At 33.9% G+C, this 22,668-nt stretch overlaps 1 protein-coding gene and 36 non-coding genes across 37 annotated transcripts in view; 19 read left to right on the forward strand and 18 right to left on the reverse strand.

The window, feature by feature from the left end:
• Positions 1 to 15: 15 nt before the first annotated feature.
• On the reverse strand, positions 16 to 87 carry TRNAE-CUC (transfer RNA glutamic acid (anticodon CUC)). Its single transcript has one exon. It is a non-coding gene; the product is annotated as a tRNA-Glu (tRNA).
• A 450-nt stretch (positions 88 to 537) lies between these two features.
• On the forward strand, positions 538 to 611 carry TRNAN-GUU (transfer RNA asparagine (anticodon GUU)). Its single transcript has one exon. It is a non-coding gene; the product is annotated as a tRNA-Asn (tRNA).
• A 51-nt stretch (positions 612 to 662) lies between these two features.
• On the reverse strand, positions 663 to 735 carry TRNAR-ACG (transfer RNA arginine (anticodon ACG)). Its single transcript has one exon. It is a non-coding gene; the product is annotated as a tRNA-Arg (tRNA).
• An 80-nt stretch (positions 736 to 815) lies between these two features.
• TRNAV-CAC (transfer RNA valine (anticodon CAC)) lies at positions 816 to 888 on the forward strand. Its single transcript has one exon. It is a non-coding gene; the product is annotated as a tRNA-Val (tRNA).
• Positions 889 to 963: 75 nt separating this feature from the next.
• Positions 964 to 1,035, forward strand: TRNAQ-CUG (transfer RNA glutamine (anticodon CUG)). Its single transcript has one exon. It is a non-coding gene; the product is annotated as a tRNA-Gln (tRNA).
• A 71-nt stretch (positions 1,036 to 1,106) lies between these two features.
• TRNAF-GAA (transfer RNA phenylalanine (anticodon GAA)) lies at positions 1,107 to 1,179 on the forward strand. Its single transcript has one exon. It is a non-coding gene; the product is annotated as a tRNA-Phe (tRNA).
• Positions 1,180 to 1,238: 59 nt separating this feature from the next.
• On the reverse strand, positions 1,239 to 1,312 carry TRNAT-CGU (transfer RNA threonine (anticodon CGU)). The gene has a single exon. It is a non-coding gene; the product is annotated as a tRNA-Thr (tRNA).
• Positions 1,313 to 1,389: 77 nt separating this feature from the next.
• Positions 1,390 to 1,462, reverse strand: TRNAK-CUU (transfer RNA lysine (anticodon CUU)). Its single transcript has one exon. It is a non-coding gene; the product is annotated as a tRNA-Lys (tRNA).
• A 92-nt stretch (positions 1,463 to 1,554) lies between these two features.
• TRNAG-GCC (transfer RNA glycine (anticodon GCC)) lies at positions 1,555 to 1,625 on the forward strand. Its single transcript has one exon. It is a non-coding gene; the product is annotated as a tRNA-Gly (tRNA).
• A 56-nt stretch (positions 1,626 to 1,681) lies between these two features.
• Positions 1,682 to 1,800, reverse strand: LOC145308383 (5S ribosomal RNA). Its single transcript, XR_013876218.1, has one exon. It is a non-coding gene; the product is annotated as a 5S ribosomal RNA (ribosomal RNA).
• Positions 1,801 to 1,866: 66 nt separating this feature from the next.
• LOC145308109 (5S ribosomal RNA) lies at positions 1,867 to 1,985 on the reverse strand. Its single transcript, XR_013875943.1, has one exon. It is a non-coding gene; the product is annotated as a 5S ribosomal RNA (ribosomal RNA).
• Positions 1,986 to 2,051: 66 nt separating this feature from the next.
• Positions 2,052 to 2,170, reverse strand: LOC145308414 (5S ribosomal RNA). The gene has a single exon (XR_013876247.1). It is a non-coding gene; the product is annotated as a 5S ribosomal RNA (ribosomal RNA).
• A 519-nt stretch (positions 2,171 to 2,689) lies between these two features.
• On the forward strand, positions 2,690 to 2,854 carry LOC145307938 (U1 spliceosomal RNA). The gene has a single exon (XR_013875781.1). It is a non-coding gene; the product is annotated as a U1 spliceosomal RNA (small nuclear RNA).
• Positions 2,855 to 3,121: 267 nt separating this feature from the next.
• LOC145308006 (U2 spliceosomal RNA) lies at positions 3,122 to 3,313 on the forward strand. Its single transcript, XR_013875841.1, has one exon. It is a non-coding gene; the product is annotated as a U2 spliceosomal RNA (small nuclear RNA).
• Positions 3,314 to 3,642: 329 nt separating this feature from the next.
• Positions 3,643 to 3,760, forward strand: LOC145308079 (U5 spliceosomal RNA). Its single transcript, XR_013875911.1, has one exon. It is a non-coding gene; the product is annotated as a U5 spliceosomal RNA (small nuclear RNA).
• Positions 3,761 to 4,185: 425 nt separating this feature from the next.
• TRNAG-GCC (transfer RNA glycine (anticodon GCC)) lies at positions 4,186 to 4,256 on the forward strand. The gene has a single exon. It is a non-coding gene; the product is annotated as a tRNA-Gly (tRNA).
• A 66-nt stretch (positions 4,257 to 4,322) lies between these two features.
• LOC145308514 (5S ribosomal RNA) lies at positions 4,323 to 4,441 on the reverse strand. Its single transcript, XR_013876341.1, has one exon. It is a non-coding gene; the product is annotated as a 5S ribosomal RNA (ribosomal RNA).
• Positions 4,442 to 4,528: 87 nt separating this feature from the next.
• On the reverse strand, positions 4,529 to 4,647 carry LOC145308332 (5S ribosomal RNA). The gene has a single exon (XR_013876170.1). It is a non-coding gene; the product is annotated as a 5S ribosomal RNA (ribosomal RNA).
• A 162-nt stretch (positions 4,648 to 4,809) lies between these two features.
• On the reverse strand, positions 4,810 to 4,882 carry TRNAA-AGC (transfer RNA alanine (anticodon AGC)). The gene has a single exon. It is a non-coding gene; the product is annotated as a tRNA-Ala (tRNA).
• A 90-nt stretch (positions 4,883 to 4,972) lies between these two features.
• On the reverse strand, positions 4,973 to 5,091 carry LOC145308429 (5S ribosomal RNA). The gene has a single exon (XR_013876261.1). It is a non-coding gene; the product is annotated as a 5S ribosomal RNA (ribosomal RNA).
• Positions 5,092 to 5,243: 152 nt separating this feature from the next.
• On the reverse strand, positions 5,244 to 5,362 carry LOC145308358 (5S ribosomal RNA). Its single transcript, XR_013876194.1, has one exon. It is a non-coding gene; the product is annotated as a 5S ribosomal RNA (ribosomal RNA).
• A 654-nt stretch (positions 5,363 to 6,016) lies between these two features.
• LOC145308581 (5S ribosomal RNA) lies at positions 6,017 to 6,135 on the reverse strand. Its single transcript, XR_013876404.1, has one exon. It is a non-coding gene; the product is annotated as a 5S ribosomal RNA (ribosomal RNA).
• Positions 6,136 to 6,335: 200 nt separating this feature from the next.
• Positions 6,336 to 6,408, forward strand: TRNAK-UUU (transfer RNA lysine (anticodon UUU)). Its single transcript has one exon. It is a non-coding gene; the product is annotated as a tRNA-Lys (tRNA).
• Positions 6,409 to 6,483: 75 nt separating this feature from the next.
• TRNAD-GUC (transfer RNA aspartic acid (anticodon GUC)) lies at positions 6,484 to 6,555 on the forward strand. Its single transcript has one exon. It is a non-coding gene; the product is annotated as a tRNA-Asp (tRNA).
• An 89-nt stretch (positions 6,556 to 6,644) lies between these two features.
• TRNAI-AAU (transfer RNA isoleucine (anticodon AAU)) lies at positions 6,645 to 6,718 on the reverse strand. The gene has a single exon. It is a non-coding gene; the product is annotated as a tRNA-Ile (tRNA).
• A 137-nt stretch (positions 6,719 to 6,855) lies between these two features.
• Positions 6,856 to 6,928, forward strand: TRNAR-UCU (transfer RNA arginine (anticodon UCU)). Its single transcript has one exon. It is a non-coding gene; the product is annotated as a tRNA-Arg (tRNA).
• Positions 6,929 to 7,004: 76 nt separating this feature from the next.
• On the forward strand, positions 7,005 to 7,127 carry TRNAL-CAA (transfer RNA leucine (anticodon CAA)). Its single transcript has 2 exons — positions 7,005 to 7,042; positions 7,083 to 7,127. It is a non-coding gene; the product is annotated as a tRNA-Leu (tRNA).
• A 46-nt stretch (positions 7,128 to 7,173) lies between these two features.
• Positions 7,174 to 7,246, reverse strand: TRNAM-CAU (transfer RNA methionine (anticodon CAU)). Its single transcript has one exon. It is a non-coding gene; the product is annotated as a tRNA-Met (tRNA).
• A 260-nt stretch (positions 7,247 to 7,506) lies between these two features.
• TRNAV-AAC (transfer RNA valine (anticodon AAC)) lies at positions 7,507 to 7,579 on the forward strand. Its single transcript has one exon. It is a non-coding gene; the product is annotated as a tRNA-Val (tRNA).
• Positions 7,580 to 7,582: 3 nt separating this feature from the next.
• TRNAE-UUC (transfer RNA glutamic acid (anticodon UUC)) lies at positions 7,583 to 7,654 on the forward strand. Its single transcript has one exon. It is a non-coding gene; the product is annotated as a tRNA-Glu (tRNA).
• Positions 7,655 to 7,760: 106 nt separating this feature from the next.
• Positions 7,761 to 7,842, forward strand: TRNAS-GCU (transfer RNA serine (anticodon GCU)). The gene has a single exon. It is a non-coding gene; the product is annotated as a tRNA-Ser (tRNA).
• A 92-nt stretch (positions 7,843 to 7,934) lies between these two features.
• TRNAL-UAA (transfer RNA leucine (anticodon UAA)) lies at positions 7,935 to 8,018 on the forward strand. The gene has a single exon. It is a non-coding gene; the product is annotated as a tRNA-Leu (tRNA).
• A 110-nt stretch (positions 8,019 to 8,128) lies between these two features.
• Positions 8,129 to 8,210, reverse strand: TRNAS-UGA (transfer RNA serine (anticodon UGA)). The gene has a single exon. It is a non-coding gene; the product is annotated as a tRNA-Ser (tRNA).
• Positions 8,211 to 8,318: 108 nt separating this feature from the next.
• Positions 8,319 to 8,391, forward strand: TRNAP-CGG (transfer RNA proline (anticodon CGG)). The gene has a single exon. It is a non-coding gene; the product is annotated as a tRNA-Pro (tRNA).
• Positions 8,392 to 8,435: 44 nt separating this feature from the next.
• On the reverse strand, positions 8,436 to 8,508 carry TRNAA-CGC (transfer RNA alanine (anticodon CGC)). The gene has a single exon. It is a non-coding gene; the product is annotated as a tRNA-Ala (tRNA).
• A 141-nt stretch (positions 8,509 to 8,649) lies between these two features.
• On the forward strand, positions 8,650 to 8,721 carry TRNAW-CCA (transfer RNA tryptophan (anticodon CCA)). Its single transcript has one exon. It is a non-coding gene; the product is annotated as a tRNA-Trp (tRNA).
• Positions 8,722 to 16,019: 7,298 nt separating this feature from the next.
• LOC145307537 (uncharacterized) overlaps positions 16,020 to 22,668 on the reverse strand; it is a 53,803-nt gene continuing 47,154 nt past the window's right edge. The window contains exons 12-21 of the mRNA XM_080149995.1: positions 21,912 to 21,949; positions 21,234 to 21,267; positions 21,063 to 21,102; positions 20,584 to 20,679; positions 18,436 to 18,534; positions 18,160 to 18,258; positions 17,885 to 17,980; positions 17,608 to 17,706; positions 17,341 to 17,439; positions 16,020 to 16,111 (exon numbers count right to left, since the gene is read on the reverse strand). Coding sequence (XP_080006121.1) covers positions 16,020 to 16,111; positions 17,341 to 17,439; positions 17,608 to 17,706; positions 17,885 to 17,980; positions 18,160 to 18,258; positions 18,436 to 18,534; positions 20,584 to 20,679; positions 21,063 to 21,102; positions 21,234 to 21,267; positions 21,912 to 21,949 — 792 coding nt within the window. The remainder of the gene's footprint in view (positions 16,112 to 17,340; positions 17,440 to 17,607; positions 17,707 to 17,884; positions 17,981 to 18,159; positions 18,259 to 18,435; positions 18,535 to 20,583; positions 20,680 to 21,062; positions 21,103 to 21,233; positions 21,268 to 21,911; positions 21,950 to 22,668) is intronic.

Genomic DNA, 22,668 nt, shown 5'->3' on the forward strand with positions numbered 1-22,668 from the left:
CGACAAAATGTATTTTTCCGTTACCGGGAATCGAACCCGGGCCTGCTGGGTGAGAGCCAGCTATCCTAACCACTAGACCATAACGGAAGCTGGCGAAATCACACCCAAAATTAAATATGAAAAAAATTGCAATTCAAATGGTACATTGTGACAGAAATTGATGTGATAGTTGACTGGAACCGTGGCGAGGTTCTGTAATCCTGCTACTGGGAGGTCAGAGTTTGGGATGGTTTGAGGCAGGGAACGCCTGGTTACCATTGAAACACGTTGAATTGGCGTCCGCACTAAGCCTGGCATCAACATGGCCACTTAGGGGGAGCCCTAGGTGATCAGGTTGCTTAATGAGGGGCGGATTGGGCCAGAGGGGAAACCCAGCAGCCAAGAGTTTCCGTGTCGGTCAGTAGTCGGACCGCGCTAATGAGTGTTCGGTGGTAATTAGCCCTACCAACATAAGTAAACCAATCTTTTTTTTGTTTTTATATTTGAAGGCACCATAGAATAATATTAAAAATAATGTAATATTTTTATCTTGTATTAGCCTCCGTGGCGCAATCGGCTAGCGCGTTCGGCTGTTAACCGAAAGGTTGGTGGTTCGAGCCCACCCGGGGGCGACTTATTTTATAGCAATTTTCTTTAATAGCCAAACGAATCTTTAAAATTTTCGATCTCGGCAGGATTCGAACCTGCAATCTTCTGATCCGTAGTCAGACGCGTTATCCGTTGCGCCACGAGACCTAGCTTAGTGACGTGGCTTTGTAGTTGCACATTTTATGTCTGTTTCTTATGTATCTTGGCTTGGTTACTTAGTTGACAATGGTTCCTTAGTGTAGTGGTTATCACGTGTCCTTCACACGGACAAGGTCGCCGGTTCGATCCCGGCAGGAACCAATACATAAGGTTTTTTTCTTTTCTTTTTATACAAAATTAATTTTTTTTACCCTTTGGAGTTTAGATCTGCATCAAGGTCCTATGGTGTAATGGTTAGCACTCTGGACTCTGAATCCAGCGATCCGAGTTCAAATCTCGGTAGGACCTAAACCTTTTAGAGTCATGTAAAAGTGATCTTTTTTCCATATTGACCAAGATAAGCAACATTATTTTAACTAGCCGTGATAGCTCAGTTGGGAGAGCGTTAGACTGAAGATCTAAAGGTCCCCGGTTCGATCCCGGGTCGCGGCATTTTTGCAAATCTTTACCCTATGTATGTGTAGCCATGGATAGTAGTAATAAAAGGATCAAGGCACCACCGAGAGTCGAACTCGGGATCTCCTGTTTACGAGACAGGCGCTTTAACCAACTAAGCCATGGCGCCTGAATTACCCTATTGTCAGTATATCACGAAACAAATTCAAATATATTTTTAAAAACTGTTCCATGTAAAAAAAAATTCGCCCAACGTGGGGCTCGAACCCACGACCCTGAGATTAAGAGTCTCATGCTCTACCGACTGAGCTAGCCGGGCTATGTTGGCTGCCTGGGCTCTGCACTTTGTATGGTTGGTCTTTGCAATAGGTACACAAAAACTAACTACACGAATATCATGAGAGCAAGCCAGCAACGTTGGTTCAGTGGTAGAATGCTCGCCTGCCACGCGGGCGGCCCGGGTTCGATTCCCGGACGTTGCAGCAATTATTTTCTACAGTATCACAACTTTTTTGAGGCAATTTTTTAAAAATGGATAAGCCTACGACACCAAGTATTCCCAGGCGGTCACCCATCCAAGTACTAACTTGGCCCAATGTTGCTTAACTTCAGTGATCAGACGAGAACTGGTGTTTTCAACATGGTATGGCCGTAGACATTAATTGTGTGGGGTTTAGTTAGGTTTGGGCTAGGATTGGTTGGGTCAAAATTCCAAAAAGATTGAGCCTACGACACCAAGTATTCCCAGGCGGTCACCCATCCAAGTACTAACTTGGCCCAATGTTGCTTAACTTCAGTGATCGGACGAGAACTGGTGCTTTCAACATGGTATGGCCGTAGACATTAATTGTGTGGGGTTTAGTTAGGTTTGGGCTAGGATTGTTTGGGTCAAAATTCCAAAAATGTTAAGTCTACGACACCAAGTATTCCCAGGCGGTCACCCATCCAAGTACTAACTTGGCCCAATGTTGCTTAACTTCAGTGATCGGACGAGAACTGGTGCTTTCAACATGGTATGGCCGTAGACATTTGGTAAGGCATTTTCACATTATAATGTGGATATTACCATACCATCCTTCTGTATGGTTTGTTTCGTTGCGACCAGTGCTAACTCTTGGTAATCTTGTTATAAGAAGTGACAGTTTGCATCTTGTATTTGTCTAAACTGACCAAGCTAAATTTGCTTGATTCACTTCACTAAGAGGTGTGTATAGATCCAGTGGTTGCAGTGTGAACTGTAATGCTATTTCTGTCAGAGCTGATGATAGCTCACTATCTGCAATAAGAATGCATAACCTGTAAAGTAGCAATCATGTATTTTATGTAGTCAATAATTTGGCCTCTAGGTGTCGCATTTGTTTCAATGGAAGACCTCCTACCGAAGGTTTCATCAACAAAGTATGTCACCAACTATTTGAAAAAGTATAAATATAGCATTTCTGAGGGGACACTTCAACTGAATCATGTTTTGTGTAAAGTCGTGGAGCTGGTCAGCAAAATATCTATAGTCTTTGTCACCCATACACTGAAATCGACTCTTTCCCTCATACTTACCTGGCGTGGAGGTTAACCATGATCACTAAGGTGGTTCCTCTAGGGTGAGGCTGTGCCATTGCACTGAGGCATGGCTGACCCCTACGATTACCCCAAATGTGGGTAACTCGAACGCACAATTTTTGGTAGTTGGGGACTGCGTTCGCGCATCCCCTAATAAATACAGAACAGACAACAGAATAAGAATGATTAACTTAACCATCTAGTTCAAATTTTACACACCAGGAATTGCTAAAGTTTGTGTAGTTGGCCAGAAAAAGGCTTCTATCGAAGCCCAATTTAAAGTAAAGTTTTTGCTTTGAACTAGGCAGATTGACTATACTCTCTCTAACAATGATTAGGCAGCCTGCATGCCAATCTTTTGCCAGACAGTACAATAGTCAGGTTATGACTCTAAGGTAGTATACTGGAACTATTCTTCGGCATCGCTTCTCGGCCTTTTGGCTAAGATCAAAGTGTAGTATCTGTTCTTATCAGCTTAATATCTGATACGGGGACCATGTGTCCCCTTCGATATTAAACTCATTTTTGTTAGGGGATGAGGACTTGGAGCTTGCTCCAGCCTTATCACGGGTTGGCCTGGTATTGCAGTACCACCAGGATCGGCCCACTTGTCCCCACTTCTAAACTGGACCACTCAATACATTGTGTACAACCTGTATCAAGTTTGCACAAGTCAACAAGCATGCTGCCAAAAGCACAATGGCTCCACTTCCTTTATGTAGTTCAATGTTTTAATGCTAGGTGGTGCAAACCCCTAAAGTTGAATGTCATTTAATGGATAATTTTCTGCCTCAAGTTATTCTAGGGGCTTATGTTTTTTTGGTGAATAAGCTGAACTTTGACACAATCTCTACATGTCTTTGCTGACAACTACATTAGATTGGTCAATGGAACAAGCCTAACAGCTGCCAAGGATATGGAGCTATTTGTGTTGTTTGAGCATGTCCAGGATCTACCTACAGCACGAATAAATCTTTCGCCTTTTACTAAAGATTTCCGTGTAAGTGGATCATATTGGAATTACATCCAATTTATCTGAAGGCTTTCCATGAGAGAGCCCACTTAAAGAAACATATTACAACAGGCATGTAGGGACAGGATGTCAGGATGTGTTTACCACAAAACCATTCATCTCCAACCAACCACTTCAAATTTGTGAAAATAAAACTGGCCAACCATGCTGACAAATAGCCTACGGTAGGAATGGCTAAAATTGCAGTTACCATTTGTCTAAACTGACCAAGCTATACTTGCTTGATTCACTTCACTAAAAGGTGTGTACAAGTGAACCAAGGATCACTCAGATATTGTCTTGCCGGGCTGAAGAAAGTCCTTACCTACTGCCAAAGTCTACTTACAGCAAGTCATATTAATCGTTCAGGTGTAAAGCTATATCAATCTGGATTTGGGTTATAAATTGACAGATTTCTGAATAAAGATTTTCAGCAAGGGGTTGGGTTATACGAATAGCCATAGAGCATGCCAGCAACGTTGGTTCAGTGGTAGAATGCTCGCCTGCCACGCGGGCGGCCCGGGTTCGATTCCCGGACGTTGCAGCAATTATTTTCTACGTTAACACAACTTTTCTGTTTTCAGTGACAAGATAAGAAAGAAAGATGTAGAGTTTACGACACCAAGTATTCCCAGGCGGTCACCCATCCAAGTACTAACTTGGCCCAATGTTGCTTAACTTCAGTGATCGGACGAGAACTGGTGCTTTCAACATGGTATGGCCGTAGACATAAAGTGACAACATGATTTTCAAACTTGTGTGAGGTTTAGTTAGGTTTGGGCTAGGATTGGTTGGGTCAAAATTCCAAAAAGATTGAGCCTACGACACCAAGTATTCCCAGGCGGTCACCCATCCAAGTACTAACTTGGCCCAATGTTGCTTAACTTCAGTGATCAGACGAGAACTGGTGCTTTCAACATGGTATGGCCGTAGACATTTACTCTGAGGAAATGCTCTTCTAACTTCTGGTTTATTAAATAACATTCTAATGCAACAAAAAGGTTTAAAGTTTTACTGGTTTAAATTTTCAGACTTTTGTTTTTCTGTGTGTTTATTTTTTTGTTTGGTGCTTGTGTAGTAGGGGGAAAAATGATACATGGAGATGCGGGGTATCGATCCCCGTACCTCTCGCATGCTAAGCGAGCGCTCTACCATCTGAGCTACATCCCCTTGGGTTTCACCTTATGTTCTCAGTGATTAGAAATTTCTCTTGGACAAGAAAGAAAAAGAGACAAATTTGAAATATGGATAAAATGTTATAGCCTACGACACCAAGTATTCCCAGGCGGTCACCCATCCAAGTACTAACTTGGCCCAATGTTGCTTAACTGCAGTGATCGGACGAGAACTGGTGCTTTCAACATGGTATGGCCGTAGACATACATCAACGGAAATTGTCGCGTAAATTAAATGCAAAATGCATTACGAAGAGAAAATGTGGCGTGAAATGAATGCAAAACGCTCAACAGTACAGGAATCTACGGACAAGGAAGAAAAAGAGACAAATTTTGAAATATGGATAAAATGTTAAAGCCTACGACACCAAGTATTCCCAGGCGGTCACCCATCCAAGTACTAGCTTGGCCCAATGTTGCTTAACTTCAGTGATCGGACGAGAACTGGTGCTTTCAACATGGTATGGCCGTAGACATTTATCAAAGGAAAATGTGTCATAAACTAAATGGAAAATGCATTACCAAGAGAAAATACGTACAGGTATTTACGGAAAATGGTTCTAAGTTCTTGATTGGTTTCCAGTGATTAGTGGGTTCTCTTTAACCCTGAATAAAGATGTTTGTGACTGACTAAGACAGACACTCAACCCGAGCGGACTCAAGGTGAGCGACCCATCGAAGCAGATCTGATACACACCTCTTGTAGAAGTGAATCAAGCAATATTAGCTTGGTCGTTTTAGACAATAATGTAAAGTTACTTGGACAATCATATATTTTTGATATTTGTTCAAGGTCCGACCGGAAAAGTTAATTTTCATAAAATACAAGCACAAAGTAACTAAAATTTTAATCCAAGTAGGTATGTGTAATACTAAAAGATATCATTTTATTGAACAATAATAGTTGTCAACCTAAAACTTATGCCTCAACACGGAGAAAACAAAGCCTAACTGGGAACTAAACAGAGCTGCCATCTGGTGACAAAAACAGTAACTACATATTATATCATAGTGGTTGCATTGTATAAGGGCTTTAGGTGTAAAAAATGAACATAAGCAGTTGTCTGGTTTACATTTCTCAGACTTTGTTTTTTTCTTTTCTCAACTTATAAAAAAGGATGAAAAGATTTGCCTACGACACCAAGTATTCCCAGGCGGTCACCCATCCAAGTACTAACTTGGCCCAATGTTGCTTAACTTCAGTGATCGGACGAGAACTGGTGCTGCCAACATGGTATGGCCGTAGACATTTAACATTGGAAAATGTGACATATACTAAATGCAAAATGCTACAATACAGGAAAATTATGGAGTGATGATTTATTCTATACAACTCAGGTTGCACTTAACCAAAAATAAACAGAGAGAAAACCAAGCCTACCATGAACTAAAATGCTGCTGCCATCTGGTGAGACAATTTTGTTACTGTAATTGTAAAATAGCATGATGCCCGGGTAGCTCAGTCGGTAGAGCGTTAGGCTTTTAACCTAACGGTCCAGGGTTCGAGCCCCTGCTCGGGCGCTCTCATTTTTTGTTCAAGTCTCCAATCAGTGTGATATGTACGTAGAGACTAGAAAATAGCTAGTCAACAAGAATTCCTCGATAGTCTAGTGGTGAGGATCTCCGCCTGTCACGTGGAAGGCCCGGGTTCGATTCCCGGTCGGGGAGAGATAATTTTTCAACCTTGTGAAATTTCTTTTTTTATCCATTAAATATTTCCGCCACTGCAAACTGTTCAATTTGGTAAAAGTATTAGCTGGCCCGTAGGGGGATCGAACCCGTGACCTTCGCGTTATTAGCACGACGCTCTAACCAACTGAGCTAACGGGCCTGATTGAGATGACATGTTTAAGTATTAGCACAATGCAAAAACTACATGCTTTTTTTCTTCTCTACTTGATTTTCTTTTACTTGCCTTCCATAATGTTTTCTGTCAACAAATGCTACTATTTTCTTTTCTCTTACCAAGTCCCATTAGCGCAGAGGATAGCGCGTTGGACTTCTAATCCAAAGGTCCTGGGTTCGATCCCCAGATGGGATGCTAACATTGCATTTTGGCTAACCTTTTTGGGTTATCAAAACATGGAATTTCCTAATCTGTGAACACTATGTTAGCAGTCAGGATGGCCGAGTGGTCTAAGGCGCCAGACTCAAGGACAACTTCCTTGCTCTCTGATAGAGAGTGGTTGTGAGAATTCTGGTCCTCGATGAGGGCGTGGGTTCGAATCCCACTTCTGACAAAACTTTTTTTTCAAAACACAACCAGGAGATGAAAAAGTGTTTGCCTGCCCCCGGTGAGGCTCGAACTCACGGCCTTCAGATTATGAGACTGACGCGCTGCCTACTGCGCTACGGAGGCTTGTTGATGGTACAGGATTACTACACTTTTTGAATGTACAAAAATGTATTGCTAGGCAACTGAGATGAAAATGCGTCAGCCGGGAATCGAACTCGGGTCAACTGCTTGGAAGGCAGCTATGCTCACCACTATACCACTGACGCTTGTTTTACAATATTATTATGTACGCCAAAGTGAAAACCACAAATACATATTTGGCTAGTAACTAGCACACTTAAAGAAAAGCAGAGGGCAATAAAGCTGTTTACTCTATGTAACAAGTTTCCATGGTGTAGCGGTTATCACATCTGCCTAACACGCAGAAGGTCTCCGGTTCGATCCCGTACGGAAACAGAATCCCACGTGGTCTAACGGCTAGGATATCTGGCTTTCACCCAGGAGGCCCGGGTTCAACTCCCGGCGTGGGAAATCTTTTGACACGATTGATGCAATATTGCGGTTTTTTTTTTTTTTTTTTTGTTGATGTCATGTGTCATGTCTGCTTTGAAAGTAATCTAGGCTAATCATTATCATAGACGAGGTGGCCGAGTGGTTAAGGCGTTGGACTGCTAATCCAATGGGCTCTGCCCGCGTGGGTTCGAATCCCATCTTCGTCGTGATAATTTTTTTTTTGTAGAGCTTGGCTTAATCAGTGCTTGTCAGTCGTGATTTCATGCGTTTTGCAATGAGTGCCGCCCTGTTGCATCCTGTCAGGTTGGCCGAGTGGTCTAAGGCGTGAGATTTAAGCTCTCATAATCGTAAGATTGCGTGGGTTCGAACCCCACACCTGACAAAGGTCTTATTTTAACACTATACCAGGAAGGCCATGTGAGTTGCAAGGTAACTTTCTGGTTTTGCAAAAAAAGTAAAAAAAAACACTAGATACTAACAAAATCTGACTTTCGCAGCCGGCAGGATTCGAACCTGCGCGGGGAAACCCCATTGGATTTCAAGTCCAACGCCTTAACCACTCGGCCACGACTGCTGGCTCTGGTTGACGGCCATCCATGAATACAGCATCACAGCTGGAAGCAATCGGCTAGTAAGTTGGTGAATTACAGCTTGCTACTGACAGTTAGCAGGGCACAAGCCAGGCTTGATGGTCTAGGCGGCATGATTCTCGCTTCGGGTGCGAGAGGTCCCGGGTTCAACTCCCGGTCAAGCCCATGGTTTTGCCCAATACTTTTGAAAATTGAAAAGAAAAAAAATTTGGAGTCGTCGGGATTTGAACCCGAGACCTTCTAAATGCGAATCAGACGCTCTACCAGCTGAGCTACGACCCCTGGTCTTCGTCATAGGGGCCGGACGAAAGCAGCGCCTTTTTTCTATTGGTCGCTTGCATTGTATAGTGGATAGAAAAAAAGAAATAAAAAGACTTTCCTTTAGTTTCGCCTGAATTCAAAGTTGCAGCAATTCAAACATCTGACTCTGTGGCGCAACGGTAGCGCGTCTGACTCCAGATCAGAAGGCTGCGTGTTCAAATCACGTCAGGGTCAACAGAATTGTTTTTGCAATTTGTGTAACAAATGCTGATCTTTATAGACAACTAAATTCTAGTCTCAATTGTACTTGCTTCGGCAGTACATATAGTTAGTGTTTAGTTTTCATCCTATAAACACATGTATTTCTAATTCATTTCCTATACAAGGGATCAAATTAACAAAATGTCAAAGTTTAACAATTTAAGTGTGAGATGTAGAGATAAAAAATTTGAATTGTCCACGTTAAGTATTAATGAACCAACTGCTGATAATATTAGGATGTATAATAGATATAGAAATGTCTATAATCGTGCAATAAAAACAGCTAAAAAATTGTATTATTGCAATGAGCTAAAAAAATGTAAATCTGACTTGAGGAAAACTTGGGATATTATTAGAGATGCAATCCGAAAAACAAAAGATAAAGCAACATGTATCAATGAATTGAAGTTTAATGATGCTATATATTTAGATAATGCAGAAATTTCTGAGAAATTGAATGAACACTTCACTTCTGTAGCAAGCAAGATATCATCTAAAATAAATCCTTCTAACATTGATCCGTGTAGCTATATACCTAATTATAATTCCAGTTTTAAAATGCATACAATAAACCCAAATATAGTTATAGATATTGTTAAAAAAATGGGAAATAAACAAAGTATGGATATTTTTGGCCTGTCAAATTCTTTTTGGAAGAAAATAATTTCTGTTATTGCCCTTCCTCTCTCTCATGTCATTAACCAAACTATTTTAACTGGAAAAATACCTTCTGAATTTAAAATCGCAAAAGTTATACCTATTTTTAAGTTAAAAGGGAATAATTCTAATGAAAAATCTGATCCATCAAACTATAGGCCGATAAGTTTATTAGCAATTTTCTCAAAAGTTTTAGAAAAAGTCATTTATCAACAACTGTCATGCTATTTGATTAGAAATAATATCATTTTTGAACATCAGTATGGATTTCAATCAAAAAAGTCTACAATACACCCCGTGATACACCTCTTAAATTATATAGCTGAAGCAAAAAATGATAATAAAACTGTAATTGGAGTCTTCTGTGATCTTGCAAAATGTTTTGATACAATTCCACACTCTATTTTAATTAAAAAGTTGTCAAAAATTGGCATTAATGGCGTTGAACTTGAATGGTTTAAAAATTATTTAAGTAATAGACAGCAATTTGTACATGTAAACAACACTGACTCAACAAAGCTGAACATAGATAGAGGTGTCCCACAGGGCTCTATTTTAGGACCAATTCTATTTTTAATCTACATAAATGATCTTAAAAACTGTACTGATTTATTTACCATATTATTTGCTGATGACAGTAATTTTTTAATTTCTGGTAAAAACTTTACAGAGATAAAACTGAAATTAAACAATGAACTTAAAAAGATATCTGATTGGTTTAGGAGTAATCAAATGAGCTTAAATCCTGATAAAACTAAAATCATGATATTTAATAAAAATGAAAATACTATTGATTGGAATGCTCTTAATATTAAGCTAAACTTTAACAATGAAAATGAGTTTGATCCTGAGAAAATAAAAATCTTAAATTATGTCAATTCAAGTAGCAATATTCCTGCAATTAAATTCCTAGGTGTATTTATAGATCCTTCTTTGAATTTTAAATATCATGTAGAACATTTACGTAAAAAGATTTCTAGTTCCTTATTTCTTATAAATAGAGCTAAACATATACTGAATTTAGATAGCAAAAAAATGCTTTTTCACTCACTTATAAATAGTCATTTACTTTACTGTTTACCTGCCTGGAGTTGTGGTCTAAAATCTACTATGGACCCATTAATTAAATTGCAAAAAAAGGCAATAAGAATTGTTTTTAGTAAGAAACACATCTCACACACAATGCCTTTATTTAAAAAAATGAATGTCCTTCCTTTACATGAATCAGCTAATTATTTGAAATTATTATTTATGTATGATTTTATAAACAGTAAGCTACCAAGTTCCTTTCAAGGTACATGGCTTCGCCGTAATCAATTACATACCAGAAATCTTAGAAACTCTAATATGTTTGATGTTAAAAAACCGAAGTTTAAATCTATTGAAAGATTTCCTAAGTATCATTTCCAAGAATTATGGAATAACCATTGTAATAATGATTTATTAACCCACAATCAATCAAGAAAAAAATTTATAAAAAATCTAAAAGAATCTTTGTTATCAAGCTTAACTTTAGTGTGTAACAACCCATTATGTCAAGAATGTAGATAAAATTATATTTCTTTTCAATATTGTTTGAAATCTGATAAATCAATCAAAATCTATTTGTTAAAATTTTTTTTTAATTTCTATTATTGCAATAATGGTGTGAGACTTGTATGTCCTAATCAATCCTTCCTATTATCATTCTTTCCTCTCCAATATGATTTTATTTATTGCTTATTATCTTTTTTTCTATTTTTTTTGTCTTATTTATATGGCCTGTATGAAAACAATGTGTGAATACACATTACTGCATACTTCCTAGTTTTTAGGAAACTGCCATTTGGGAAGAAAATTTTTTTATAAATTAATCATATCAATAAAATTTGACTGTATATATAAATGTATATAATATTCATTTAATTCATTTATTAATGTAAACCAAACCCATTTTCAATTTTTGAATTAAAAAGTAAAAGGTGAAAAAATTATTAGGGTTGATTTATTTTGGGTGGATGGTTGTACCCTCCCTTAAAATAGTTATAAACCTCCCCTGGACCATAATGGTTCAGCACTTAGCAAGCTCTTTTGGAACACACAGACAGACATACACAATACACAGACATATACAAAGACTCAGAGACATCCTGTTACTTTTATATTAGTATATCTAGTATTGTTTCTTTAACACATTTTTAAAAGCGAAGCTTTTCTATAATTAAGGTTGGTCCGTCTGTTTTCATTAATTTAGGCATGTTAGAATTGTCCCATTGATTTCAAACTTTGCATGGTGATTCCTGTAGTAGTTAGGTATGATATAGAAAGCGTAGCAACAAATGTCTGTCCATTTTAAACATGTTGATTTTTAACTTTTTTTACAACAAATGTTAATGTGATATAATAATCTGATTAATCTGAGATTTGGAATACTGATTTCTTAGACAACAAAATACAATGTTATTAGCGAAGCATCTCTATAATGAAGTTCTAAAAAAGTAAGTATGTCCTTAAATATTATACTGTATATAAGTATTTTTTCAACAAATTTACTCACAATTTTGTTTCAAATTTTATATATATGTATATTCAATTCTGACACTCTACAAGTGTTAATGTTTGTTTGTCATACCGTTTCAGAGCTTTGCTTTTGTGAATGTTGTCATCCTTGTTAATTATAGAAAAACATCTCTATAATGCAAAGAACTGTATTTTAAAAACATATTTATACAGAGAACAAATAATAATTCCTAAATTACTAATTGTGGCCAAATCATTATTCTACAATCTTTATATCAATTAATTCCGGGTCGGTAAAGCATGCCTGTGGTAATATTAAGGTTTATTTCTATCTCAATACCAAATTTAATAATTTTGGGGCTAAATTGACAAAAATCTTAGAGGGAAAATTTTTATAACTAAAAAAAAACTAATTTTAAGAAAACACTTGAAATTTTAAAGAAATTTTATTAAAATTTTGCCACAGGCTTGCTTTGTACAGAAATCAAATCAAAATATTTATAATAAATATTCAAATCTATTTTTTAATCTATAATTATCATGAAATTTGAAAAAAAAATATTTCATTTCTTTTAAGAATTAAAAGTAGATTTGACTACTTATCAAAAATATATATAACCTTACATGCTAAATACAAGAGGAGGGGAAGTTTTGACACATTTGCGGAAACAGTGTGTATAGGCTTTATCTTTGGACAGAGAGTATAGGTTATTAGGGATAAAATCATTCTTATTTGATAGATTTCCCCCAGCTTTAAGATTTTTTGGATAGGCCTCCAGGTTCACGAGCTGCAGGCCTCCAGGTGGTGTCTGGACAGGTAAATATAAAAATTATTTTTTTTTTTGAAGAGTTAAAGGTCAAATTATAAAACAAAATATGCATCTTTGTTTTCAAGAATGTAAATAACATTGAAAAATATGCATATTTTGTTTTATAAGTTGACTAACTAACTCTTAAATTTTTTTTATTTTTGCCTGTCCAGAGACCACCTGGAGGCCTGCAGCCCCTGAATCTGGAGGCCTGCAGCTCCTGAACCTGGAGGCCTATAAAAAAAAATCTTAAAATTGGGGGAAATTTATTATATAAGAATGATTTTATCTTTAATAACCTATCCTCTCAGTCCAAAGATAAAGCCTATAAACACTGTTTACACAAATGTGTCAAAACTTCCCCCCCTCTTATATTTACAAGTTATATCAATAAATAGCGCAGCATTAAATAGAATATCTTTTCATAAATAATCTTCTAAAATTTCAATATCTTTAATACTAAAGTAGATTAAATAATGTTTACTTTTTTGAAATCCTTCAATAAGAAAGTAAGATACATTCAACCTTTTTGTTGGCTGTATGTTGGTTGGACAAACCTGACCACATTATTGACACCCTAGCTATAGAGTTGCTGCACTTTATATCATATCAAATATCTATAGTATTGTTTTATAGATTATATAGTTGAAATATAGTTTAATTACTTTAGCCAAAAAAATGTAATAAATTCTTTAAATTTGAATGTGGGTAATTTGTATAAAACAATACTATAGATATGTATTTCCATCATGGTTTAGAATTGTTTTAATCAGTGTTGTGGATCCGCATTGATTGTATGCGGATCCGGATCCAAATCCTCCAAATTTGGTCAGTGTGGATCCAAATCCTCCAAATTTGGTCAGTGTGGATCCAAATCCTTGACAATAAAAATAAAATCACCAATTTTTAAAAAAATATTTATTCTTTAATCTTGAATACAATGTGAGAGAGAAGAGTGTGGGAGTGAATCAGCTGATCTTAACAAGGTTACCAGATATTTCAAAATTTGTAAGTGAATATTTTATATAAATTTAGGTAGATTTTTCCATAAATTTATACTCCAGGATCCGGATCCAGATCCGCATCCTTGGACTAAAAAAAATGCGGATCTTCAACACTGGTTTGAATACAGCTCAGATGAATTAGATTCTAAGCAATGATGGTAAAAGTTTACAAACATACATATAGGACAATATAGAACAAAGCAATAAGATAATAAAACCTTACCAAAATCCAATCAAGAAATTTAAACAAGAAAAAATCTAATTAGTTAGTAAACTATTTCTTCCCCTAGAGTTTATACATTAGATTTTCAAAAAGCTACGTTTTTATATAATCATAAAAAAAATTTATTCTGAAGTTTTTCAATTTACAGTGTGTTAGAAATATTTAGTTTTGGAATAAATAGGAAAATATTCAATGTTTAATCTTACTTAATCACTTTAATTGTCTTGATTAGATTAAGGGAGAGTATGTTGAATATTCATGATAAGTTATTCAAATTTTTGTGTATTAATCTTGGAAACGTATGCAGACACAGAGAGAAGGACTTTGCAAGATTGTGATCAGCCCTGAAATATTATTTATTTACTAGTTTTAAAAATAGTAGCAGCTATGCCCCAAGAGGCCAATAGTGGCACTTTAAATAATTGTTTTTTATTTCAAATATCTAATTTGAGAAAAAAAATTCTATGTAGTGTTTAAGTCTCCACATAATTTATTTTATATTTTTTTTGTGATTTCTCGTGGGAGGTTGGTGCTACCATCCCCCAAAAAATTAAAACTTTCCCGGGACCTATGAGAACCTACCCTATTAAGAAGAACCCAATCAGTTCAGTGGTTAACAAGATCCTTTGAACAGACAAACATCCTGTTACTTTATTATAAGGATATACAGAATACATATGGTATGATTAAGGATAAGGAAACAGAATAGAAGCAAATAGAGACAAAAATGATATTTTGTCTGAAACTAAGGATATCTAAAAACACTGATTTGATTCTTTTATACTTTTGGGGGAAACTTCATAAATGGCATAAAAATAATTATAGACCTTCCCAGGACCTATGAGAAGCTACTCTGTTAAGGAGAACACGATTGATTCGGTGGTTAGTGAGATCCTTTGGTACAGACAAACAGACAGACATACTGTTACTTTATTATAAGGATAAGTCAAAATAGATGTATCTGACTGATAGATAGATATAAACTTTTTGATATATATGCATAGATAAATATCCTACCTTCCTTTATGTTGTTATAATTATATCTCACTTCCTTTCTTGGCACCTAAAAAATATTATGTTTTTAAAAATTTATTTGAACTAGAACATATATTGTATATATGATACTAGAGTTTAAAAGCAAGAAGTTCATTCTTGAATAATGATTCTAATTTTCAACATGATCTATAAAGCTTGATCTCCCTTACTATGTCTATATAAACTATGTAACTATGTAATGCTTGTTTTTGGACTGAATTTTAAGATCTTAATAATTTAGTTTCATCTTAAAGTGTGTTCACCCTGCATCCCTCTCCCTTTTTATTTTCCTCAGGAAGCAAATTCAAAAAGAACTTGGTTGTAAATTGATTTAAACAACAACAATTCCCCCTCCCCCCCATTGTTAATTATTGTTTAAATTTATTTTTTTGTGGGTTGGTCAATTTTCTAGGGAAAAAGTCTCTTGGGAGGGTTGTAGTACCCTCTCCCAAAATAATAATAAAACCTTCCCAGAACATATGATAAACTACATTGTAAAGGAGAACCATATTGGCTCAGCGGTTAGTAAGATCCCTTGATACAGACAGACACACAGCCACAGATCATGTTACTTATCATAAGAACTAGCGGCTTCGCCCCTAGCCTCTAGGGGCTTTGAGCCATTAGTTAGTTTTATGAAAAATAAAAACCCAACCCCCAAGAAAATAGCTTAAAACCACCACAGGACCAATAGTTATATATACTGAAGAGTAGAATCCGATTTATTCTGTGGTTACCAAGATCTTAAGCTTCAGACGGATGGATGGACGGACGGACGGACAGATGGACAGACAGACATCAAGCTACTTTGTATTATTAATATAAATGTTTATGCTTTCAATAGACTGTTAATTCATATAATACATATTTTGACTGTATATACAGCTACATAATAAAATAATATTATTGTATTTTGTTTCTTTTCTTTGTTTGTTTTGACCATTTAATTACAGATCAAAATGTTTTTTTTATTTAATGAAAATTTAAGATTTAGATAGACAGACACATAATACTATATTAGAATAATCAAATTATATTTATAGATTAATTAAGCTTACCATGTCCCCTAAGTATTTCTGCTATTTCTTCAGACTGCCACCAATATTTTTCAAGGGCGAAATCTAGAGCTGTGTTACCTAGAAATTTGATAATTTATTAGATATGTAAATGATATGACTGTAGATCAAATCTTGCAATACAAATGGGGCATTAAAGAATAAAAGTTAAGAAGATGAATATTGAATATAAATAATCTAAAGTCTCCTTTACAGGGAGCTTCTTTTCATAAAGTAAAAAGGAAATATATCTCTCAGAGGTGTGTACTAGGGTTTGAAGGGGGATAATCATTTAGAATATATTTTAGAAAATAAAGATTGTTAAATTGAGGGTGAAGGAAACAAAATAAGACAGAACAACTAATATCAAACAGGGGACATGCACATTTTTTTAGGAGCTGATGTGTTAGGAGGACCCTCCCCCCAAACCATTAAAAAATGCAGAAAGGAGTCCGACTTTTAAGAGTTAAGTTTATAAGGAAAAGCGCATCACAATTTGGCAAGGAAATGAAAAATGTAAGTTAAAGAGATTTAGTAAATAATTTTTTACCCTGTAAAAGAGGGTTTGTGATTGTTTTATATTCATAATCATGGATGTTATTAGATAGATAGATAGATAGATAGATAGATAGATAGATAGATAGATAGATAGATAGATAGATAGATAGATAGATAGATAGATAGATAGATAGATAGATAGATAGATAGATAGATAGATAGATAGATAGATAGATAGATAGATAGATAGATAGATAGATAGATAGATAGATAGATAGATAGATAGATAGATAGATAGATAGATAGATAGATAGATAGATAGATAGATAGATAGATAGATAGATAGATAGATAGATAGATAGATAGATAGATAGATAGATAGATAGATAGATAGATAGATAGATAGATAGATAGATAGATAGATAGATAGATAGATAGAACGATAGATAGATAGATAGATAGATAGAACGATAGATAGATAGATAGATAGATAGATAGATAGATAGATAGATAGATAGATAGATAGATAGATAGATAGATAGATAGATAGATAGATAGATAGATAGATAGATAGATAGATAGATAGATAGATAGATAGATAGATAGATAGATAGATAGATAGATAGATAGATAGATAGATAGATAGATAGATAGATAGATAGATAGATAGACAGATAGATAGATAGATAGATAGATAGATAGATATAGATAGATAGATAGATAGATAGATAGAAAGATAGATATAGATAGATAGATAGATAGATAGATAGATTTATGTGATGGAAATATAGTAATAATATTATGTAACTAACCATAATTATTCTTGGCATTGACAGAAGCTTCATGTTGTAATAAGAGCTTCACAACATCAGTATGTCCATACAATGCTGCATATATAAGACTTGTCCATCCTAGATATAAATATATTAGATTTATTATGTATTGTGTAGTTTAGAATAGAATTATAGATACATAGGGAGTTATATATAGAAGAGTATAATTTTGTAATAAATGTATAGTAAGATAGATAGATAGATATATGTGATGTAAATATAGTATTATAATATTATGTAACTAACCAATATTATCCTTGGCATTGACAGAAGCTCCATGTTCTAATAAGACCTGCACAACATCAGTATGTCCATAATATGCTGCCCAGATAAGACTGGTCCATTCTAGATATAAATATATTAGATTTATTATATATTGTTTAGTTTAGAGTAGAGTTATAGATACACAGGGAAATATATATAGAAAAATATAATTTTGTAATATAGGTATAGTAAGATAGATAGATAGATATATATGATGGAAATATAGTATTATGTATATTATGTATATTATGTAACTAACCATCATTCTTGGCTTTGATATCAGCTCCATGTTCTAATAAGACAACCACAACATCAGTGTGTCCCTCCCTTGCTGCATACAAAAGACTGGTACTTCCTAGATATTAATATATTAGATTTATTATATTATAAGAGTAGTTTAGAATAGAATTAGAGATACACAGGGAAATGTATATAGAAAAGTATAATTTTGTAATATATGTATAAATATAGTAAGATAGTTTGATAAATATATTTGATGTAAACACAGTATAATAATAATATTATGTAACTAACCACTATTAGCCTTGGCGTTGATATCAGCTCCATGTTCTAATAAGATCTTCACAACATCAGTACGTCCATACCATGCTGCCTCCATAAGACTTGTCCATCCTAGATATAAATATATTAGATTTATTATATTTTGTAGTTTAGAATAGAGTTAGAGATACACAGGGAAATATATATAGAAAAGTATAATTTTGTAATATATGTATAATAAGATAGATAGATAGATATTTATGTGATAGAAATAAAGTATTAATATAATAATATTATTATGTAACTAACCATCATTATTCTTGGCGTTGATGTCAGCTTGATGATCTATTAAGAGCTTCACAACTTCATAGTGTCCTTTCCATGCTGCCCGTATAAGACTGGTATTTCCTAGATATAAATATATTAGATTTATTATATATTGTGTAGTTTAGAGTAGAGTTAGAGATACACAGGGAAATATATATAGAAAAATATAATTTTGTAATATATTTCAGTTTTCAGTTTTCATTTAATTTTGTTGTTACCTCAATGTACTTCAAACATTTACCCCCCCCAATCTACCTACTAATATTTCAAAATTAAATTGAAAAAAAGAAGGTTAGCCATAACTCTTGTATTATATGTCTGCAGAGGATTCCTAAAACTGAAGGGCCTACAACTGTGGTGCCCTAACCATCAGGGAGTAAGGGAGGGGACAATGGGCAATTAATTCAATTTAAGAGCGTTTGCTGAAAAGCAATGAAAACCAGATTTATCAAGAAAATATTACCAAAATTGTAAAGGGATTATGGTAACCTAATTTAGAACAAAATTAGTTCTAAGAAAAAAATCATTTACTTGAAAATTAAATTATCAATACATCACAATGTAGTAAACATTCTGTAATTAATAACTTGAAAAATCTTGTTTAGAACTACCTAAACCCTTCTCATATATTTTTAACTGACACATAAAGTCAAGCGGTTCTTAGATTAATTTATACATAAATATCACAGTAGAGTTTCTATACATGAAATGACATTTTCTTGGGAAAAAATATTTGTTAAAACCAGCCATTAATAACAAATTTTTCTGTCTGCATATTCAAAACTAGCTCAGCTAGTTAGCGGGGCATTGTTGTGCAAGTACCCAAAGTCAGCCAAAATCTGCTGTATTTGTGCACATTCCCTTTAAGCCAGTACCCAAAGTCTGAGACTCCTAAAAATTGAATATTCGATCCATTGTCCCCTCCCTTACTCCCTGCCTAACCATGCAGGGCTAACCAATACAAACTTACCAAACAGCAGACCAAAAATTAAAAAAAAAATAACTCAAAACTAATTCCCTCTCTTATATTCAATTACATAAAAATGGTGGGATTAAGTGCTCAAGAGGCAGTTTAGGGAAACATCTGTAATTTAAGACAATTAAATTAATTGCTTATAACGGCACTGAATGTTTTAATTTAAAATTAAAGAAAGAAAGTATTTACAAAGAAGTAATTCTAAGCCACTTTTTAATCAATATTATCAATCAACTAGTTCTAGAGTATGTTCTGGCTTGTTACTTAAAGGGACTGTGAACGAGAAAGTTTCTCATCAAATTATCAAATCTTAACATCATCTCATTCATATAATCTCAAAGATAGGGCAAAACTGTCTCTTATTTCCTTCAAAAATGGCTTTTTCCGCCGATTTTTATCATTTCTAAGATTGGGGAAAAAATTTCTGGACTATAAAAATGTGCAGTTAATTGTCTTTTTTTCCTTCTATAGCAACAACTAAGCTTTTTGACATAGTTCTCTATTTTTTCTAACAGTTATGCTGCCTTTTAACCTAATCCTTGCTTTAAACTAATGTATAGTTACTTAGAAATTGATAAAAGTGCAATATTTCTTAATAAACAGTCAGATGAAAATGTAAACTAATTCTCCTAAGTGGGTTATTTATTGTCCAACACAATAAAAAGGTATATCATTATTTCAAATAACCTCTGAGAATCAACCCTTTGTAGACAGTTAGGTATTTTTTTGTCAATAATATGAATTTAAAATAGATCTTTATTACCTAATTACTATGTTATTAAAAAACTAATTCGCAATTTTATATCACAAAAGCCTTAACATGAAGTAAATTGTTTCAACTATACATGACAAGTTAAATATCCCTACAAACATTATGAGAAACAAAAACGTTCAGATTTTCCCTGTTTTTTCCTTTTTTCCTCCCAAAATACCATAAAGTCAAGTTATTATTCCTGCATGTTTTTGTTAATAGGACGTTTTTGGTTGATCAGTGTAGTGAAATGGGCTTAGACAATGCAATGTTAAGATTTGATAATCAGATGAAAAATTTTTATGTTCACACTCCCTTTAAATGTAAAGACTGGGTAAAACAATGATATTGATGAAGGATGATTGGACGTGCAGATAAGGATTTAGAGATAAAAATTACTTACCTTCTTTATCCTTTAAATTCACATCTGCACCATTGGATATATAATACTTTACTTTCTCCAATAGTCCTGCCTTTGATGCATCAAGAAGAAGATTTCCTACATAAATTAATCTTTTGTGAAATATAAATCTAACTATCTATAAATAAGAATGTATAAGAACATTAATAACAACATAAATTTTTTTAGAATTAAAATTAGTGAAGGGGAGTAGTAATTTTTTTATTGTTTGTTTACTCTTTAGACAAGTCAGGCAAGGATGCACTTGGTACCCTTAAATGGTCAGGATACCATATAAATTATGGATGGGATATAAAACCAAATCCTTAAACCTCCGTTTATTCCTATTGTATTTCAAAAAGAATATAAATTGGATTATGATAAAAGTTCTTATCAAAAGATCTATTTTGCTAATTATCTTTCTTGCAATGTAAACACAAATTTGTATTATATACATTATATTTATCATTTTTTCTGTTAACCTGCTTCATCTAGCTTTTTCTTGTATTCCTTATACTTCTCCTGAAATTTTATAATTAGTAGTAAATCATTCCTATCTTAATTTCAAAAGTCAATTTTATCATCAACATTAGGGCTTTTTATAAATTTTTTTTCAGTAAAATAATTTCATTAAAAAATAAAGCAAATCTTACATTCATCTCATCAGTCACATTACACTCATAGGCTCTAAATTAAAAACATAAGATAAAATTATAAAAAAGAAATATGACTCAGAAAAAAATATAAATTTTTTTCTTTTTTTCTTTTTCAAAAATTTCTTTTAAACTTTTTTTATCATGGGTACAAAATTGACTATATGTCAGTAAACATGTGGGGGTCTAGAATCCCAAGCAAAACCAAGCCCCCTTTAGTCATAAGTCAGTCAAAGTTATATTTTGCTTCTTCAACCTTTTATTTAACAAACTTTGTTTCATTATAATTTTCTTATTCTTAATTGAACCTAGAACAACTTTTGCAGAATTCTTTAGGTAAATTTATAATATAAATTTCAGCAGCATCTTCTGTACTATGTAGCTGCCAGCCACTGCTGTTTCTCCAAAATTATAAAATAAAAGTTCTTTTTGTGGCAATATTTGTTGATATTATTCCATTAGAAAAATATAATGAATATATTGACGGTTATCCCTAGATTCTATAAAGGCAGAAAAATTGTTTACATAAATCAATCAAATGATCAATTTGAAGCTACTCTAAAATTAGTAACTAAATTATCAAAATTTTAAGCTTAAAAAAAGCTCACTGACCACTTAATAACACTTTAAAAAAATAGTCTTAAGATGTTTTATTAACAACACTTTTAAAAAATATACCTCGAAATCTCAACCACATCCACTGGAGATAATTGGCTCTGAAAATAGGCTTGTTTAAGTTTTAAACCAAATTAAGGGATATTTCACAAATAACTGTTCTTGGGTAAGATTTAACTATTATTAGACAAGTGATAACTTCTACTTCCTGACTACAAAGGCCACGGATACTAGGGTAATTCTACAATATTTGACAAGAAAATATCTCTAGTAAAGAATCACGTACATCTTAATTTTGGAACATTTATTTTCTCTTAAAAGCATAGAATAGTTAATATTATAGGTTTTTTCTCACTTATTTTTTGTGTAGATTCGATATTTGAAGCCAGATTAAATAGAGGATTTGTAGTTTTTGAGATATTTGACCTATTAAGAAGCCCCTTAATAAAAAAAATATAAATACCAAGAAAGCCACTAAAAATAATACCAAGAATATAGGCTTGATGTAAAAATTATAAAGTTAATGTTATCAATTAAAGAAATAATAGTTATAATTTGGTTTACTTTACAATAAGCTTTTGCTACCTGATATTGGGTATAAACTTCCTCAATATCAGAATTACAGTAAAGTATAAGTCTAATAACAGTTCATCAGTACAAAACTTTTTTGAGAAACAGCATAAGTCACCCCTTTTTTCTTGAATCTCCAATATTCCTATTGATCTCCTCTCTTTCTCCTTCTACACCATATACGAAAAAATGGCACACCTTGACTATGTCTCAGTATGCAAAGGATGTTGAGGACTTTCAATGCATCATA

This window comes from Acartia tonsa, chromosome 15, assembly GCF_053477335.1.
Source record: "Acartia tonsa isolate MP-2025a chromosome 15, ASM5347733v1, whole genome shotgun sequence".
In the NCBI taxonomy this organism is placed as follows: Eukaryota; Metazoa; Arthropoda; class Copepoda; order Calanoida; family Acartiidae; genus Acartia; species Acartia tonsa.